General features: G+C 47.7%; 1 protein-coding gene across 6 annotated transcripts in view; it reads right to left on the bottom strand.

Annotated features, from left to right (window-relative positions):
- The window catches only part of PPP1R9A (protein phosphatase 1 regulatory subunit 9A), a 100,049-nt gene that overhangs the window by 34,773 nt on the left and 44,600 nt on the right, over positions 1-20,676 (bottom strand). For all 6 annotated transcript variants that reach the window (XM_027848805.1, XM_027848806.1, XM_027848807.1 and 3 more), the window contains exons 2-3: positions 1,110-1,242; positions 793-913 (exon numbers count right to left, since the gene is read on the bottom strand). In XM_027848805.1, coding sequence (XP_027704606.1) covers positions 793-913; positions 1,110-1,242 — 254 coding nt within the window. The remainder of the gene's footprint in view (positions 1-792; positions 914-1,109; positions 1,243-20,676) is intronic.

The raw sequence follows: 20,676 nt of genomic DNA, 5'->3' as shown, positions 1-20,676 counted from the left end.
GCTTCCGGTCTCAAGAACAGAGATCTCAGCAAAGACCCGAGTGATTCTCAAGAATTTTGCCCAAAGGGGACCAAATACAGCTCAGGAAGGTGGTGCCCAAGTCACTCTTCAAAGGCTGGAGCTAGAAACTGTCTGGGGCCTGGGGCCTGGGGACAGACTGTCAAGATGCCCCAAAGTCCTAGGCACAGAATGCATGTCCCCAGAGGTCTGAGCCCAGAAATGAGGGCCCCAGCTCAGGGAAGAGCCTGGGCCCAGGAAGGCACGGCCAATCCTCCATGGTCCTTTGGGGCCTGGCCTGGCCACCACCTGCATCTCTGGAGAGATTCTCCACACCAGCAAGATCACTGGCCCATCAAGACTCCAAGCAGTCATGGAAAACGGAGAAAAACACAGCTTTGCACACACGCATACACACACACACTCGTACACACTTGCATGCATACTTGTTGACATGTACACTCGCACAGACATGCACACTTGCATGCACGCTCACATGGACACATGCACACTCACACGCATGCACACATGTTCACACACATACACATTTATATGTGCTCACTTGTATATACACACACGAGCACACTTGCACACATACATACACATCTGTGTATACATGCACACTCATATGTATTCACACACACACCACACTCAGAGGCACCCCTTGCCAGCCCTCCTCCACTGCAGGGAGCCCCCAGCAACAAGGCAGCCCTGATCCAGATAGACGTGCAGACTCTGACCAAGCCCTCCGTGGCCTCAGCTCCCTGAAGACAGATCTAGAAGAGGGCAGCTTACCGACCATCTAGTTGGGCTGCCCCACCGTCTGTCACAGTTTTAACAAAGATGCCCAGCTTCTCCAGTCCTGCATCAGCCCCTACACCCATGCCGATGATGCTGATGCCGAGTCCATCCTCATCTGGGGAGAGAAAAGAACATCCCAGATGGGCAGCCCTGCCAACCTGCCCAGAAGCCCGGAGGGGGACCGTGCCAACCCCCCAGCCCACCCACTGCTCTGCTGCCACCTCAGCGGTCTCAGCTCCTGGAGGAATGAGGCCTCGGGGCTGGCCACTCCCACCCATGGGACATCAGTACAACGCGAGTGGTGCTCCTACCTTTATCCAGCTCCACTGGGAAAAGGTCCAGCTTCTCCACTCGCTTCTCCAACTCATACTCTGCAGATGCCGCCACAGGGTCCACGTCATCATTTCTCCGGTCGTAATCTTCATTGGAGTACGTGTGGAAAACCTTCAGATGGGGAAACACAGGCCGGTCATCAGAGAGGCAGAGAAAGAGAGGCCTGAGTCCTCATGACCAAAGCAGAAAAATGGAAAGTGTGTCCCGAGTGATTCTGGGGCAAAGAAAGCTGCCAGAATCTGGCGTGAGCTTTACAGCGCCAACCCTAAGACTTTTAGAGACTGTGCACCCCCGGCTCCAGGTCAGCCTTGGGCAAGGAAGAGACAGACAGACACAGAGACAAAGGAAGGGGAGGGAGGAGAGAGGGGCCAGGAGGAGGATGGAGTCAACAAGGTCAAAGGCAGCAGAGAGAGCCGCATCAGGTCCAACAACAGTCTGAGGGGATGGGAGGCCCCAAAGGGCTGGGAGGGGAAGGCACAGAAAGCTTGGACAGAGATAGAGGGGGTTGATCTCCCAGAACGAAGGAAGAGGAGAGGACCAGGGGCTCCTGGAGACCCCCAGGAGTCTAGGGAGACTAGGGAGAAACAATGGCCTGGAGGCTGGATCACGGGGATGTGTGAGGCCCCCCAGAATCAGCACTACTGCAGGTCACCACAGAGCAGAGGAAGCAGATGCAGGGAGACAAGAGGGGGAGGCCCAGGAGTTCCCAGTGCAGGAGCCAGCTGTAGCATCGAGCCTGGAAAGGAAGGAAAATGAAACCGGAAGAGTCAGAAGGACCCTGAAAGAAGCCACACCAAGTGTTTAAAGGGGGAGAGAACACGGAACTAAAGAGACTGGTCTAAAGGGCCTTGGGTGTGACCTGGCATCTGAACCTGCAGGACAATGTGGACAAAGGCTTGGAGGTGGGAGATGGAACATCTCGGAAGAGCCAGCAGGCCAGGTGGACAGGCATGAAGACTTTGTGCAATTAGATAGGCAAGGCAGGTGCAGCCTTTGGCCCTGTCAATCACTGTCTTATCCTTCTCTCTATGATTCTGTGACAATGCTCTCCCCTGGTTCTCCTCCTACCTCTCTGAATGCTCCTCCTAAGTTTCCTCTGCTGAATCTTTTTCCAGGTCATGCCTGCTAATGATGGGTCCCCTCCTGCTCCTCTGCTCCCACTCTGTCCTGGGCACTGGCCTCTCTTCTCTTCTCCCTCTGTACTACTTACTTCACCACGGATTCCACGACCATCTCTGTGCTGATGATTCTCACTTCTGCCTGTCCCACCCCAACCTCCCTGCTAACCTCTAATATCATCTCTCTAACTGCCTTTCTGATATCTTGAACTGGAAGTCCAGTGGACATCTGAAACTCAGTATGTCCAAAGCAGAACTCGTGATCTTTCCCCCAAACCTTCCTTCTGTCCCTGCCCGCCTTCCTGTCCTCTTTGCCCCATCGGCTATCCTTGCCCTAAGCCTGCCGCCCCTTAGGACTTTACCACTCAGGCTCCTCACCTGTAAAATGGGATAAAAATAGCACCTACCTCCCAGGGCTACTGGGAAGTGCTCTACAAACTCAAACTGACCCTAAGACCACAAGGAATTGTCCAAGGGATGCCCTCTCCAGGGAGGTTTCCTCAGGGCCCATCATGGAGTGCCAGGTGACTGACTGACTGACTGCACACATTCCCCCTCACAGATCCTCTAAATCAGATTGTCCTTGGCTGGTCCCCAAGTCTGGCCCTCCACCTCCAAGCGGAGCCTCCTCCTTTCTGCGTCACGCCAGCACCAGCTTCTAGGGGAGACCTATCCTGCTCTGCTCCTTTGTCCAGGGGTGAGCCCCGCCTCTTAAATCACTCGGTCCTGCCTTCGCACCTACTTCTCTGTGCAGAAGACGCTTCCCGGGCATTGGCTGGTCCTTTGCATTTCTCTCTTAATCCCCAGGGGCTGCCACTATTAATCAGCAGCAATAAGTTAATTTTTCCTGAAGGAAGGAGGAAAGCAGAGACAGCAGCAGAAAATGAGAAGTCAGAAGGCGGGGCAAGGTTGGGAGGGGGCAGTGCTAAGTAGGACTGGAGCCCAGGAGAAAGTCTGGGGAGGAATCCCTCCATCTGGGCATGGTCCACAATGAGATGAGAAATGGGGGCAGGTAACGTTACTGAGAGGAGCCTGAGAAGAAGTGGTTAGATGGTTGACTGGCTGTGTTGGGGAAGGAGAAGAGACGAGCGTCCAAAGATGGACCCAGAAAGGCCCCTGGCAGCCCGACAGAAGACGGCTGAAGAAAGCTGGAAATCAAACTGCTGACGGCCTAGGGAAGAGTGCGAGGAGAGGCAGTGGAAAGGTGTGTGTAAATGGGAGAAGAGATGGCAGAGGGCAGCTTGAGGAGAGCTGTATAAGGATGGGGGGAAGCTGGGCGTGTCTGAGGGGCAGGAACCAGTGGATGAAAAGACGACCACACGTGATCAGGCAGGGCCCGAATGGAAATGACAGGGATGGAATCAAGGTCACACCCTGTTGGTTTTGCGATGCCAGAGATATCTGGCAGGAGGTTGGTGGGCAGAAGGACTGCTTCCTTTTTCCATATCTGGATTCTAAGGTGAGGAATTAGCAAGATGATTGAGCTCACCATAGGTAAACCGGATTTTCTCAGTCATGCAGCAAGCCGGGTCCTCTGCTGGGGTTTGGGGAAAAAAGAGACGGTTTGTAATATCCACTGTGAGAAGCTTGAGGGTCAATCAGCAAAGAATCAATGCTTTGCCACGTGGCGAGTGAAAGATGAAATGACTGAGGAAACAAAGGTTCAATCTTCCAAGCATATTGATTAAGGAGTGCATGCCAATTGCCCAACAAATTGTGACCAGACCTCCTCAGCTTAAGGCTGAATCCCAAATACGGGGGGTGACAGATTTTTTACATTAAAAACAATCAAATAATACCGATTAATTAAAAGAAAACAATTAACCAGGATACAAAAATAGGTAATCTGATTTCTAATTGGAGGGATGATCAGGGACTTTCCAAGTTGGGAGCGGATGAGTGAACAGGGATAATTCTCTGAAATCAGAAAAGGCTGCCCCACTCCTCCAAAGTGTCTGTAAACAAACAAGGAACATGGGGCCAGTTTTCAGATAAGACATGTGGGTTGCTTGAGATGTTCAATTTGAGAAAACTCCTTGCATCAATACTCAGATCTGACCGGGTTTCTGGTCAGCACAAACGAGGTCCTTAGTTAAGGGTCTCTAAGCAGCAAACAGAGGTGGTCCAGCTTCCCAGACACACAGAGATGGGTTCAAACAATGCAACAAAGTTTTCTCATAATTCCCATAATAAGACAGATGCTGGACTAGGCCCATAATTATACAGAAAGGGAACTGAGTCACAAGATGGAGTCAGTGTGGATCACTCCATTCCCACAATTAACCACTTGCTATCCGAAGCCCCTCAATTCCCCCTTTTGACTTATGGGGGAGTAGGCAGCCCAATCCCCCCATGGATCATTTACCTATAAGCCAAATCTATAAAGTTTTTCATAAATTCATAACCAGAATTACATAAGTCAGGTTACAGATCCAACTACTTAGAGGGCTCACAATGACCAGTTTTGTTTGAGAAGGGAGATTTACATGTCACCAAGGTAACCAAGAAAATGTAGACATAAACACCATGAAACAAAAGGCCAAAGCACTACAATCGTGATCGTCACTATTAAATGACATCAAGCTTGCTTGTATCCTAGAAACCCCCTCCCAATGTCCATTTGATCAGAACAGTTTGAGTTCCAGATGTCCCATGAGGTCATCTGGTCCCTAGATAGCTTCTCTTGGACATTCTGGAAGAGGCCTCACTCTTAGGGCAACCCTGAACAGGGTTCTGTTTCTCTGATTCCAAATCACTTGTAGAGGTTCCCAGATAACTCTGATAAAATTTGCTAGTAACAAAACTTAATGAAAGTTAGGACAATCCCTTAAATTTGATTCTCCAATAACTAGTTCATGTGGTGAAGTCTAGCTCAAGGCATATAGAGCTAATTGTATTAAAAATAGAGATATGAGAAGAACATCTAATTAGGAACCCATAATTCTTCTGAAACTTTAAACAATTTCAGGGTTTTGTTTTTTTAATATGCCAACTGTTATTTTTCTTCACCTAAACTCTGTACCTGATATAAAAATCTTAAAAAAAAAAATCATGAGGGTCTAACTTTTAAAATGAACTCTTTTGCTTTTCAAAATTATCAGACAAATACTTTTGGGGGGGGCACTTAGGCAATGGGGTTAAGTGACTTGCCCAGGGTCACACAGCTAGTAAGTGATGTGTCTGAGGCCAGATTTGAACTCAGATCCTTCTGACTCCAAGGCCAGAGCTCCACTCACTGCACCACCTAGCTGCCCCTCAGACAAATACTTTTAAAATGGGAAAATAATTTCACTTTCTTTGTAATAAATATAATTTTATATATAAAATTCTTAATCAAATTTGGAGAACTTATTATTAAAACATAATCAAAGCCTGAACTTCCATGCTGCATACATTTAGAAGCCAGTCATATACATATATATATGGTTCTTAGAGAAAACAGTCTAATCCTGTTGCTTTCTCAAAACTTGCTACTCTGTTTAATCAGAAAATTTTTACTTTACATTTTTGTCTTATTACTTTATCTAATTCCCCCTTTAGTAGGATGTCACCCCTATATTATAATTTGACCATAAATACAGATTAAAATTGTAATATTTTTCAAACTTGCATCCTATTATAGTCACTCTGAGATGTACCAGTATCAATCTATTAGATTTAACATTGGACTTAGAAAATTTCTACTGCTAATTAGTCCTGCTTGTAGAAATTTGCTATGAAAAGGAAGAGGCGAAACTTAGAACAGTGTCGAGATTAATCCCTTCAAGGTGATAGGCTGACCTGACATACACCATAACAGAGTGAAAAATTCCCTTAGCTCTGCTTGATTCCAGGCATAAGTCATATGTGACAGCCAGTCATGTAGTATCCAAAGCCAGGCTCAGGAGTAACCAGGTGGGGAAGTTTCTTGTTCAGAAAGGAAATCGCTCAATGGGGAAACTGAGTCAAAAGGATCCTACCTTAGGCCATGCCAAGGTCATCCCCTCCACTTTTTCCCGGGCACAGGCAACAACCCACAGCAGTTCTCAGATTCATGACAATTTCAGACAACCATCCCCGTCTGCATTCTCCCTCTCAGAAATCATTCAAGGTAACAGAATGCACAAACAACATTAAACACAAGACAAAAACTTTTCTGGAAAAACACAGACAAAACAATAAGACAAACACATACTTACTAGCCTTAATTTTTTTCAGTTCACAATAATGTAATGAGCCGAATCAACCAAAACAAATCATCAGCTGAATCTCTTGCAGACACATATCAGATATCACATGATTCAATAGCACTATCTGTCATTCCCGTAATTATTGGGAGCATCCCCTGGTGCCATGCTATCAAAAATCTATTTGAGGAGAACCCAAAGGGGTCTTGCTACTCCTGGAACCCATTTTCCTTTACTGACCCCCTCCTCACCAGGGGAAACTTAAAAAAAGGAAACTACTGCTTCACCTAATCCTAAACCATCACACTACCTGGGGCAATGTGATCTAAAACTAAGCCTTACCTGAGCCCTGAAGAAACACGGGTGGAGATCAAGAGCCCACCCTTCAGAGACAGCCCCCAAGAAAAAGTCCCTAGGGAGTTTTTCTGGAAGGCTGTCAGCTTGGGCTTGACTCCTGACTCCTGACCCCACCTGCTGGCTTCTCCTGTGGCAGGTGAAAGAGGAAATGACCAAGGAAACAAAGATCCAAGCTCTGGGATGCAATGCTGCCAAATGCCCGACAGCCACGAGATGAGCTAAGAGGAATGGCTGGCCACTCTGCCTTGTGCTTTCCAAGCACCACAGTCACGCACCCTCATCAGTGTTTGGCTGTGGGTTCACAGCTGACAATGTTCTCCATGATCGGGGGATGAGGAGGCCCCACCTGCCAGAGCGGACCGGCCTGAGAAAAACATACAAAGCGAAGCTTCGGTTGCGTTACACAGATGTGGCCTTGTTTCCGCTTCTAAGTCACTTCTCCTTCAGTGACAACTCTATACCCATTCTAGTAGAAGAGCAAGGCGGGTCACTCAGCCATCTGAGGAATTTGGCTGCAAATGAAGGGCTCTTTGCCAGGTGAGTGTGCTGTTGCTCTCTGGGGCGCACGGGCTCCAATCCGGTTCCATTTTCTGTGGCGCCACTCTCTGTCCAAAAGCCCATCTGTGACTGGGGGGTCACAGTCACTGTTCTGGATGAAGAGCACCACATCCGAAGCTCCAGGTCGGCCCCCCCTTGTTTTCTCCCTCTGTCAGTATCCCACCCTGACCTAGCACAAGGGTAGGCACATAGCTGGTGTTCAGTAAACACTTGCCAATTGACTAATGGATGCACTGAACCTCCTGCCACGTGCTGCACTCGGTCCATCTCTGGTCTGCATGACTAGGGCACTCTCCCTCTCTCTGGTTTCCTCTAAGACTCGACTCAAGGGCCCCTCCTCCTGGAGGCCTTCTCTGGTCTCATCCCCGCCCCCCGCCCCACTTGCTGGTGCTTCCATCTACTCTGTGTCATTTTGTATATTTTCATTTCACTGCACACTTTAGGATGTAAGTTCCCTGAGGACACAGGTGGCTTTTCTTTGTCTCTGGTATCCCCAGGCTCACCATAATGCCAGGCACTCAATAAGCATAGACATGTCTGATTATCGTCTCCGTTGGAGGTTCAGCCTTTAACAACCACAATAATAAAGAACAGCTCACGTTTATAGAGCGTTTTTAGGCTGGCATGCGTGATCCTCAGAATAGCCCTGGGAGGTGGTGGTATGACTATCCCCATTTTTAAAGTGAGGAAACTGCAGCCAGGAGGAATGAAATGACTCGCCCAGCGTCACACGGTCAGTAAATGCTCTTGGGATTCAGATTTGTTTGCCTCCCAAAGCTTTGTGCGCACACACTTTATTTTCCACTGCTCTGTGCTGTTTTTCGATCAATCAATCGATAAGCATTTATTGAGCTCCTACTGTGTGCTTGGACTACAAATACAAAGAATGAAACAATCCCTACTCACAAGGCACTCATGCTTTAAATACAAAACTCTGTATACGCACTTTCACTTCCACTGCTTCGTTCTGCTTTTCAATCAACTGATAAGCATTTGTTGAGCTCCTACTATGTGCTGGGCACTGGGTCATGTGCTTGGGACACAAGTACAAAGAATGAAACAATCCCTCCCCACAAGGCACTCATGCTCTACACACAACACAAAACTCAAGACAACACTCACCAAGCAGTTTGGGAGAGGGGGACCAGGCAGGCAGGCAACAAGCATTTCTCGAGTCCCCCCTCCCAAGGAGAGGCGCCGTGGAGAAGGAAGAGGTGACTGACAACACTTGGCTCGATCTGCTATCACATCCCTCAGCGAGAGCTCAGGAGCCAGTACACAGTGGAAGACTGCGGCCCTTGGCACAGACAGGGCGGGTCTGCCACCTGAAGCACTTGTTAAACTCCCACAGGAAATGCTGTCTGTGCATCAAGATCAATTACTTCACCTGCTTTTTTTTTAAAAAATAAAATAATTTGTTTGAACAGGTGAGGCTGGAGCGAATTTAACTGTCTCTTTTCTCCTGACTCTGTCTGTCTGTCCTGATCTGAATGAAACATTTTAAGGCTGCTGCCTTTTTATCGCCCTACCATGTGCCAGTCTCAGCTACAAATTAGGAGGAAGAAAATTATAACAATATTTGTCCAGTGATCTTTGAAGAACCAGTCACAGCCCTAGAAATGTTTTACTGATCCAATTTTGCTACTCTCTAAATTACAAATGGATGAATTCTTCAGGTACCAGAACCTCCCCCCCACAAAGGGCAGGGGCCATGGCAATGAGACCTGTGCTGAAGCAACAATTTGCAACCCAAATCTTGCTGCCCCCTCCAGCCCTCCCTTCAGGCTCCCATTACTCCTCTATAACATGGGGGCGTCAGACTGGAGACTCTGAGGTCCTTTCCTAACCTAATAACCTCAGACACCAAGAGACTCCACGGATGGACGTGCCTGAGTGGAATGCTGTGGGGTGGGAATCTGCCCGCTTTGCGCAGCACTCGGGTGAACGTCTGGTCACTTCAGCTCCTTCGTGAACTCGGTGAGGGTCGGCCACGTCGTGCATCTCTGCCCAGCTCGAGCTGGTGACTTCCTGCATGCCTTCCTTGAATTGACTTCTGTTTGGAGCTGTGGCACAGTGTGTCCAAACCATCCCAGGCAGAAGACCTGGTGTGTACGAAGGTTAAGTACAAGTGAGAAGGGGTCACAGAGCCTTTCATGGAAGCAGGGTGAGGGTAAAGGAAGCCAGGCTGAGCAGGGCATTAAATCTATTTTATTTCTATCCCCAGCACTTAGCACAGCGCCTGGCACCTAGAAAGCACTTGCAAATGTTTGTTGGTAGACCAACCGACACCTGCACCACTGACCGAGGCGCTGGGCATTCTAGGGAGGGGCCATGTGCCTCAACGCAAGCCTCGACAGCCACAGCTAGCTCAGTGCCCCACAAGGGCAAAGGGGCCAGTGCCACAGAGACTCCCCTCTTCACGCTTTCATCCTGCACGAGGTGGCAGCACGTTTCTGTTTTGCTTCTTCTGAATTCTTTGCTGCGTTGCACATTCAGAACTCCAATAAGGCATCTGCCTAAAACAGCTGCAGACAAAGGATGGATGCCTCTGAATTCCCCCCAAATGAAATCATCTCCATGCCTGAGCCTCCTAGAAACAGGCAGGAAAACCCAGCACAACAGTCAAACGTGCTCTTCAAATGATGTCAAAAATTCCTCCACCTTCTTTCTAAATGAAACATCCTAAGGACAAGCGGGGCACCCAGAACGGTCACTCTGTGTCTGTGGCTAAACAACACTTGGTCCATGCCCTCCCAGGAGGATGCTGGTTTGATTTTTCACATGTGGCCAAAGCTGAATCGCAAGGCAGAAATGAGTCTTTCCTATTTCATTCAGCAGGAAGGTCAACTCTAAACAAACTTCCTACGAGTGGTTGCCACAGCAAACGCCTGCCAAACCCAAGTCTGATCGTCTGCCATGCACACATCAGTGAGATTTCATGCAGGAAAATGCCATCACTTCGTGCGTCACCAGACACAGGCGAGGCCGTTCTCTGATCCAAGGAGTGAGAGCCGTCTTGGACAACTGGCCCGCGATCATCACTGACCACTGAGGTTTCCTCATCGAAGCCAGAAACACTGGGAGAGACCATAAAAATTGCTCCCCCATTCACTGTGCTTCTACCTCTAGGCTTCTGCCTCTGTTTGTTTAGGCCTGGGTGTTTTTGAGAAATGCCAGGCGAGATTCTGGAAGAGACACGAAGAAAACGAGGAAGAAGATCACGGTGTGTGTTACTGACCACCTGCTTGGGCTTCACCACAGCAAGCTATCCGGCCAAAGCAAACCTGGGACTCTGGGGAGACTGCCACAGGGGCTGCCCTCATAGAGCAGCCAAGAGGTCACGATCTCTTTGGGCTGGGAACACAGGAAGGTGACGTTTAAGAGCTTGTGGAAAATTGTACTGACTGTCCCAAAAAAGGGAAGAGAACAGAACCTGTAAACGGCAGCCCAGCAAGCTGGACTTTGATTCTTGGGAAGATTCTACAACAGAACTTTCAAGGGATGGCCAGTGAACACGAAGAAAGGGAAGCAGAGACTATACAGCCAGTCAGTCCTTGGTGCCTGCATCCAGGATGGGACAGGCCACACCTGCCTGACTTCCTTCTTTGACAGGATCACAAAACCAGTAAGCAACGGGATCTCCACAGGGATAGCTGGAGACTAGAGAGGAGCAGAGCTTCTTGTGGAAAAAATGGAGATATGTGGACTAGAGTCAGGCATGACTGGATGGGAGGGGCACCGTCAGTATGGTAGGAGGTCTCCGATGGAGAGCTGTCGGGATCTGTGCTTGGCCCTATGGTGTTTAATGTGCTGATCAATGACTTGGGTAAAGGAACAGATAATTTACTCCCCAAGTACACAGCTGAGAGAAAGCTGGGGCCAGAATTATTTCAATACATCCTTTAATTTTTGCCCATTTTTCAGATGAAGAAACTGAGATTTACTTGTGAAAGGCAGGGCAAGAAAAAGAACACAGACCCCCTATGTCTCCCCTCCAAACCTCCTCTGACTGAGGAAGCTACCATCTCTATTAGGGAAAGGACAGGCAGCACCCACTTCTCCCCCGGGGGTTAAAGGCCACCTCCCTCATAAAGCTTTGCCTCGTCAATGAATCAATCAATCAATAAACAAGAGTATGCAAAGGAAAACATGAAACTGCCCCCACAATACGGGGAGACAACGTGTCTATGTGACACCCACACCACCCAGCCAGGTAAAGTCACCTTTGAGTTGAATCTATCAGCAAGCTCTCTGCGTCAGCAAAGCAGGATGATGTGGGAAGATTATTGGGATTCAAGGGAGGAGGAGCACAGTCTCACATTCTGACTCCTACACTTACATCCTCAGTTTCCTTAGCTGCACAATTAAATTCAACACATTTATTATGCTCCTACTGCGTACTTGGCACTGGACAAAAACAAAAACCATGCAGGTCCTTCTCCAAACGAGGCTGCCTTCCTTACAGGAGGGACCCCAACATGTGTACAGAAAATTAAATCCAAAAAGTGTGCAAAGTGATGGGGGGCAGGGGCGGGGTCGTGAGATATCAAGTAGAGAGGTGGAGATCAATGGCCTGGAAGAGGCTGCCCTTGAGCTGGATTCTGAAGGAATTTGGGGCTCTTTAAAAAAAAAATTTTATTAATTTATTTTGATTTATCAATAATCACTTCCATACACTTTAAAATTTTTTCTCCCCCTTCCTCCCCACCACCCTCCCCAAGAAGTCGCACAATCTGATATAGGCTATACATTTACATTCCTATTAAACATATTTTCACATTAGTGATGTTGTAAGTAAAAATTAAAACCAATAGGAGGAACCATCAGAAAGAGGAAACAAAACTCAACAGAAGAGAAAAAAATAGCAATTCAACTTTCATAGTTCTTTCTTTGGATGTGGATAGCATTTTCCATCACGAGGCCTCTGGAGATGTCTTAGATCCCTGTATTGCCGGGAAGGGTTAACTTTATCAATATTAGTCATCACACAACATGGCTGTTATTGTGTACAATGCTCTCTTGGTTCTGCTCACTTCACTCAGCATCAGATCACACAAGTCTTTCCAGGTTTTTGTGAAGTCAGCCTGTTCATCATTTCTTATAGCACAATAGTATTCCATTACATCCATATACAACTTGTTACCATTCCCCAATTGATGGGCATCCTCTCAATTTCCAATTCTTTGCCACCACAAAAAGAGCTGCTATGAATATTTTTGTACATGTGGGTCCTTTTCCCATATGTAGGATCTCTTTGGGATATAGCCCTAGAAGTGCTATTGCTGGGCCAAAGGGTATGCACACTTTTATAGCTCTTTGGGCATAGTTCCAAATTGCTCTCCAAAATGGTTGGATCATTTCACAACTCCACCAACAATGCATTAGTGTTCCAATTTTCCCACATCTTCTCTAACACTTATCATTTTCCTGTTTTGTCAAGTTAGCCAATCTGATAGGTGTGATGTGGTACCTCAGAGTTGTTTTGATTTGCGTTTCTCTAATCAATAGTGATTTAGAGCATTTTTTCACGTGACTATAGATGGCTTTAATTTCTTCATCTGAGAACTGTCTGTTCATATCCTTTGACCATTTATCAATTGGGGAATGGCTTATATTCTTATAAATTTGACTTAATTCTCTACATATTTTAGCAATGAGACCCTTATCAGAAAGACTGGTTGTAAAAATTCTTTCCCAATTTTCTACCTTCCTTCTAATCTTAGTTGCATTGGCTTTGTTTGTGCAAAAACTTTTCAATTTAAAGTAATCAAAGAGGCAGAGATGAGAACAGAGAAGGGAGAAGAATGTCACACATACATTCCCCAAGAGATGTGGTCAAAGCATACAAACAAACACTCTTCAAAAGAAGTATTGCAAAGAATTCACAATCACACAAATGCTCCAAATCATCAATAAGAGAAATGCAAATCAAAACGACTCTGAGGTTTCACCTCGCACCCCGCAAACTAGCAAAGATGTCCACGTTGCAGGGATTGTGGAAGGAGAGGGATACCAATACATTGTTGGTGGAGATGTGAAATACTACAACTATTTCGGAAAGCAATTTGGAATTATGCAAATAATGTGACTACGATGTCCATATCCTTTGAACCAGAGACTCCATCTGTATCTTATACCCCCATCTTAAGGAAGACATCAATAAGAAAAAAGTCCCCATACACTCTAAAATATTTATAGCAGCACTTTTTGTGATAATTAAGGATTGTAAACAAAATCGATGCCCATCAACTGGGGAACAGCTAAACAATTTGTAGTTCATGATCATAATAGAATATTATTGTGCTGTAAGAAATGATGCCGGTGATGAAAAGAGAAGCCTGGAAAGAGCTGTACAAGCCGATGCAGAGGGAAGCTGGCAGAACCAAGAAAAAGCTGTTCACAGTAACCACATAAATGAAAAGAAAAACCATTCACCAAAAAATGCGAAGTAAACGTGACAAAAGTACAAAGACTGAGAAGGAATTGAATGCAGAGGGAGGAGAGGATGCTCCTGACCCAGCCCTTTGTGCAGCTGGAAGGTCCACAGGCATCACACGTGTTCAGACTTTCTCAATACACCAATCAGCTGTGCTGCCTTTTTTTCCTTTCTAAAAAAATGTTGTTGTTGTTGCTGTTAGCTGATGCTTCACTTAGGGTTTTCTTGGCAGAGATACTGGAGTGGTTTGCCATTCTCTCGTTTAGTTCATCCTGCAGATGAGGAAACTGAGGCAAACAGGGTGAAGTGACTTGCCCAGGATCACACAGCTAGTGAGTGTCTGAGGCCGGATTTGAACTCTGGAAGATGAGTCTTTCTAATTCCAGGTGGGGCGCTCTATCCACTGCTGCCCTGTGCCACTGATCTGCCCAAAACAGTACTTGTAAAAGGTCTCTGTCATATGGGATGACTCTTTGGAAGGGGGAGGGGGATAACTATGGTGATGTACGAAACGGAAAATATCAACACAAACTTATTTTTAAAATGTCACATGGGAACCTGCAAGGAGAGCAGTTTGTAAAGGGAGGTGAACAAAGACTGTATAGGGTTTTAAGGCCAGTCATACAGAGGAGACAAAAGGAAGCCCACCAAAGTGCTGAGGACACAGAAGGGGAGGCCTGGGAGATACGGTAGAGAGGGGGAGGCAGAAAGAACCAGAGTTGGCAGCTGATGAGATGGGAGTGGAGGGAAGGGAGGAAGAGGACAGAGACGAGTATGACTGCAAGGCAACAAATCTGAGTGGCTGGGAAGAGGCGGGTGCCCTCAACAGAAATGGGAAATTCAGATGAGGAGTGAGCTGCACCATCGGACAGAACAAAGCTGTCTGGGGGCAGACAGAAAGGATGTGTGGCACTCCCAAGAGGAGGAGGGGGAGGTGCTGAATTCCCAGAAAAATGAGAAGACGCATATGAACTGATGCAGAGTGAATTAACCAGAAACAAAAAAATATGCAAATGTATATGTATACATATATATGTGTGTATCCACATGTGCATGTATACATATAGGTGTATGTATTTATATACACACATATGAAAAGAAAACTAAAGTGAAGGCTAATTGGGTCTAACTATAATGATGAATCTTGAGTGCGGAGAAGAGATAAGGACATCTCCTTTGGCTAGAAAGGTGGGTGACTCTTGGACACAGTCGCTATGCTGGCTATTGTGACTTGACTATCTTGTCACAAGAAGGGCTCCCTCAGGACTCCAAAGGGTAGCTGTCTGGTAACCAATTATCTGGAACTCTAATCCAATTATGCTGCTCTCTGCTGCCCCACCCCTTCCAGTGTCCTTTCCTGGATGTGCGTCCAGATCTTTAACGATAGGTGTCCCACAAGGTTCTGTTCAAAGCTCTCTTCTCTTCTCCTTCTATACTACTTTATTCTCAAGTCTATATATTCAGTTCTAACCTCTGTCTTGACCTCCATTCTCACACATCCAACTAACTTCCTACTGGACATCTCAAACTGGATGTCCTATAGATGCCTTAAATTCAACATGTCCAAAACAGAACTCGGTATCTTTTCCCCACAAATCTTCCCTTTTCAAACTCCCCTATGATGTGAGGGCACAACTGTCCTTCCAGTCCCCCAACTAGAAGTCACCCCAAGCTCCTCACTCTCTCTCACCCCTCATCTCCAGACTAGTGCCAAGGCCTATCAATTTCACCTCTTCACCATTTCTCCTTTATTTCACCTCAGCAGTATCTCTCCTAGATTTTACCTCTGCAGCACCTCTCCTTGATTTCACTTCTGCAACACCTCTTGTAGATTTCACCCCCTGCAACATCTCTCCTTGATTTCACCTCTACAACATCTCTTGTAGATTTCACTCCTGCAACATCTCTCTTTGATTTCACCTCTGCAATATCCTCTTCTCAGTTTCACCTCAGCAGTATCTCTCCTAGATTTCACCTTGGCAACATCTCTCCTGGATTTCACCTCTGCAACATCACTCCTAGATTTCACCTCAGCAGCATTTCTCCTGGATTTCCCCTCAGTAGCATCTCTCCTGAATTTTACCTCAGCAGTATCTCTCTGAGATTTCACCTTGGCAACATCTCTCCTAGACTTCACCTCTGCAACATCTGTCCTGGATTTCACCTCTGCAACATCTCTTGCAGATTTCACCTCTGCAACATCTCTTGCAGATTTCACCTCTGCAACATCTCTTCTTGATTTCACCTCAAGAGCATCTCTGCTGGATTTCACCTAGGCAACATCATCTCTTCTCGATTTCACTTCTGGGTATCTCTTGTAGATTTCACCTCTGCAGTCTCTTAGAACACACCCCCCTCTCTCCTCTGACACTGCCTCACCCTGGTACAGGTGCTCATCTCCTTATTCCTCAATGACTGCAATCACTGCTAGGCGGGTCTGCCTGCCTCAAGTCTCTCCCCACTCTAACTCACCCTCTTTTCAGCCACTAAAGTAATTTTATTAAAGCACAGGTTGGATCATGTCACACAGACTCCTACTTAATAAACTCCCACGGCTCCTATGGCCTCCAGGATCAAACACAAAATGCTCTGTTTGGCATTCAAAGCCCTTCATCACCTGCCCCTTCCCACCTTTCCAGTCCTCTTCCACCTCACTCTTCACTCCCCCACATCCCCATGTATTCTGTGATCCAATGACACCGGCCCTTTTACTGTTCCTTGAACAAGATTCTCTACTCCAGGGGTGGGGAATCTGTGGCCTCGAGACCACATGTAGCCTTCTACGTCCTTGGGTGAGGCCTTTTGACTGAGTCCAAGTTTTACAAAACAAATCCGTTCATGAAGGGGATTTGTTCTGTGAAGCTTGGATTCAAAGAGCCACACTTGAGGACCTAGAGGGCCACTTGTGGCCTCAAGGCCACAGGTTCTCCATCCTACTTGAGTCTCCTCCATCTATGAACTCTGGGCATTTTCACTGGTTGTCCCTCAGACTCAATAACACCCAGGATGCCTTTGGTTTTCTTTTCATATGTGTGTGCATGCATCCATACACATATTACATATAATATACATGCATGTGTATAGGTATATATCTATGTGTGTGCGCGCACGCGCACACACATGCGTGCTCTTATGGACACACATGAATGCTCTCCTGCCTTACCTCCACCTCCTAGCTTCCTGCAAGTCTCAGCACGTCATGCTTTCTGCAAGAAGTCAGTCTCAATTCCCCTAACCCCAGACATCTTCCCTCTGAGATCCTCTTTGGCCTATCTGTCTACAGCCTGATCGTACACAGCTGTCTGCATGCTGTGCACCCCACTAGGCTGTGAGCCCCTTTCTCCCTACCCCTCGCACTCAGCCCAGCACGTCTCACACAGCAGATGCTTCATAAATGCTTGCAGCTGACCTGACTCACTTGGGATGGAAAGGAGCACTCCATTAGGTATGAACAAGTGCCACGTGTCAGGTGTTGATGCTTTCACCAAGTGCCAGGCCGATCCCAGGAACAGAGAATGCAAACAGAACTCTCCATAGCCTGGCTTTCAGAAGACTCAGAAGAGCAGTGACAGAGCTGACCCCCCGCCCCCATCCCTCGGGGACCTGCCTCGGGTGTTCAGGGACCAGGGGACCGCACCAGCTCTGGTGGCTATGACCACGTTTACTCCTGTGGCCTTCTCGCCTGAATTCTGTGTCTCTCAGTTCGATCCCCACTCTTCAGGGAGGACAGTGAACTCTCCTAACCCATATAAACCCTCATCCATTCTGCCTCATTTTTACAAATATCTAACCCTAAAAAAAATACATCACAAATCTCATCTTTCTCATACAGGCAGCTAGATGGTGCCTACAGGTGCTGCGCCTGGAGTCAGGAAGACTTGAGTTCAAATCTGGCCTTGGAAACTTGCTAGCTGTGTGACCCTGGGCAAGTCACCTAGCCTAAAAAGAGACAACAGCACCAACCCCATAGCTTGTTGTGAGGATTAAAGCACTCAGCATTGTGCCTGTCACATTGTAAGAGCTTAATAAATGTTTGTTTCTCCCCTTCCTCTCTCAAAGGGCCCTAGAATCTTGGAGGCAGGTCCCCCAAATGAAGCATCCCCTTGACAGCATCTGGCCAATGGCTTCCGCCTCCCCAGAGCACCACTCCTGCTAAGGGCTGCTCAGCTCTGCCTAGGGGGCGGTTCCCTGCCGGATGCAGGTGAGCCTGTCTGCCTCAGGAAGCAGGCAGCGCCCTTGGCAGGACTTACGAGGCTTTCACAGGGCCGCCTGATGGAAACATGTAGGGGGAAGAAAGCTGTAAAGACCAGGGAGGTGACGAGAGGAACCTTCCCTGTAGGGCTCCAGGCCTACCCAGGCTGCGGCTCCTCCGGGGAAGTCTTAGAAGAAGTTTTTCGGACGGGGACACTGCCCGAGTGGGTGGTCTCAGACCAAGGAATGCACACAGTGAAAAGCCCAGCTGGCCCCCCTCTACAGAAAGAAGATGGTCCTTCTTCTGAGGACCATCCCAGCCCAAGGACCTGCCTCCCCCTTCACAAGACGCACCAATTCATAACGAGAGCCTCGTGACTGGGGCTGACATCACTGGTGTGGACAACAAGTCAGGAGAGCTGGAAGCAGGCTTGAGAAGTGGGTAACCGTGCAAGCTGACCCACTGGGGACACCTCGAAAAGGAGCTAATGCAATTGGCCCTCTCCCCACCTGGGCTGCAGGGATGAAGTGAGGTTCTGGAGAGGGTGCCAGGCCCCCGGCGCGGGGTTCCGGGCAGGAGTCCAGTAGCTGCTCTGAAGAGCCCCAACCTTCTAGGGGAGCAGGAGAGTCACAAGACAGACATTCCCCTTCCCAACACGGCCTACACCCCGCCACAGTCACACGGTCAAAAAGAAATCTCTTTACCGAGTACTGAAGCAATCCCTGGAAAAGCTGTCTGGAGGCAGCCTGATTTCAGGGACGTGCACTCCACGTCTCCCTGGGGTGTGACATCCTCGTGTCCTAAAAAGATCCCTGCCCAGTACACACAAAGTCACACAGAACCTCCTGGCATACCGTGTGGAGGAACCGTGCTGAATGCAAAAATGCAGACAGAGGGACATCATTCACACACACCACCCGATGGAAACTGCCTCTCTCCAAGGTGGGGACAGAAAGGAAGGGAATGAGCACCTGGCAGGCACCTATGTGTCAGGTCCTATGCTAGGCACTTTTCACAGACAGGATCTCATTTGATCCTCACAACTACCTTGGGAGGTACAGGCTATGACCCCCGTTTTACAGTTGAGGAAACTGAGGCAGAGGTTAAACGACTTTACTCAAGGTCACACAGCTAGGAAGTGTCAGAGCGTCCACTACACTGCTGGGTTGCCTCTCCAAGGCCTCTTCTCAGTCTGCATGCTTCCTGACCCCTCGTCAGCCACCTGGATCTTCCTGGGCTTTTCATCCTGTTGCGCTCTCAGATCCTCCACCTGTCTGACCGCTCCTCCATCCTCAGCTGGATCGTCCCCTAAGGCCCTGTCCTGTTCTGGCCCTCTCAATCAAGCCAGTAAATAGTAAGTGCCTACTACGTGCTACTCACATGGTGGAGATGCCAGACCATGCTCTCAACCTTCTCCAGCCCTGCCTTTCTGGGCTCTGTCACTCTCATTGAAGGCAAGGGGGCTCCAGTTTTCCGCCTCGATCTATGCTCTCCTCCATCCAGGCGAGCACGTAGCTGTCCTGCAGCCTCCCTGGTGCCCAAGGACCGCCTTGTACCCTGTGCCAAGATGGAGAAGAGAGCATCCAGTCTGGCCCCCACAGGTGCTAAGCCTTCTTTGCATCACCAGCTGACAGTGCTTGCTCAGCAGGGAGCTGTGCGATAGCTGCTGCGGTTCTCCTATCTGTGCCCCGTTCTCTGCTCCCATCCCTCTACTAGGCTGAAACCATCACAACAAGCACTTTGGACATCTTGGCTAGGCATGTGACAAGTCCCTCCACTGGCTCCCAAAAGATGAGGGAGAGCCCCACATCTCCAGAGACCCTTGAGCTCCCCATGACCTAGACGCAAGAGAAAGACAATGCAGACAGAGCCAAGAGTTTGTCTTTCTTCATGTTCATGTAGTTTTCATTTCTTTTTTACATCAAGTTAGACACATTGTATATAATATGCTACAAACATATGGGCTCTTGATACTATTGAAAAGGCAGGACCAAGTGTCTACTATGAGACCCATGTGGAAAAGTGTTTACTATGAAAACCAATCAAGAAAGTACCTACTATGAAAGCCATGTGAGAAAGTGTCTACTATGAAAATCATGCAAGAAAGTACCTACTATAAGACCCAAATGGAAAAGTTATGAGATCCATGTGGGAAAGTACCTACTATGAAAACCACTCAAAAGTACCTACTATGAGATCCATGTGGGAAAGTTGAAACCCATGTGAAAAAGTGTCTACTATGAAAATCATGCAAGAAAGTACCTACTATGAGACCCAAATGGAAAAATGCCTACTATGAGATCCATGTGGAAAAGTACCTATTATGAGATCCATGTGAGAAAGTACCTACTATGAGACCCATACAGGAAAGTGCCTACTCTGAAAACCACTCAAGAAAGTACCTACTGTGAGATCCATGTGGGAAAGTGCCTACTATGAAACCCTTGTGGGAAAGTGCCTACTATGAAAACCACTCAAGAAAGCACCTACTATGAAACCCATGTGGGAAAGTGCCTACTATGAAAACCTCTCAAGAAAGTACCTACTATGAGACCCATGCGGAAAGTGCCTACTACGAAAACCATGCAAGAAAGTACCTACTATGAGACCCAAATGGAAAAGTGCCTACTATGAGATCCATGTGGAAAAGAACCTACTATGAGATCCATGTGGAAAAGTACCTACTATGAGATCCATGTGGAAAAGTACCTACTATGA

This window comes from Vombatus ursinus, unplaced genomic scaffold, assembly GCF_900497805.2.
Source record: "Vombatus ursinus unplaced genomic scaffold, bare-nosed wombat genome assembly UNPS02006874.1, whole genome shotgun sequence".
In the NCBI taxonomy this organism is placed as follows: domain Eukaryota; kingdom Metazoa; phylum Chordata; class Mammalia; order Diprotodontia; family Vombatidae; genus Vombatus; species Vombatus ursinus.
Note: the sequence above shows the minus strand (reverse complement) of the source record. Positions and strands in the feature narration are given on the sequence as shown.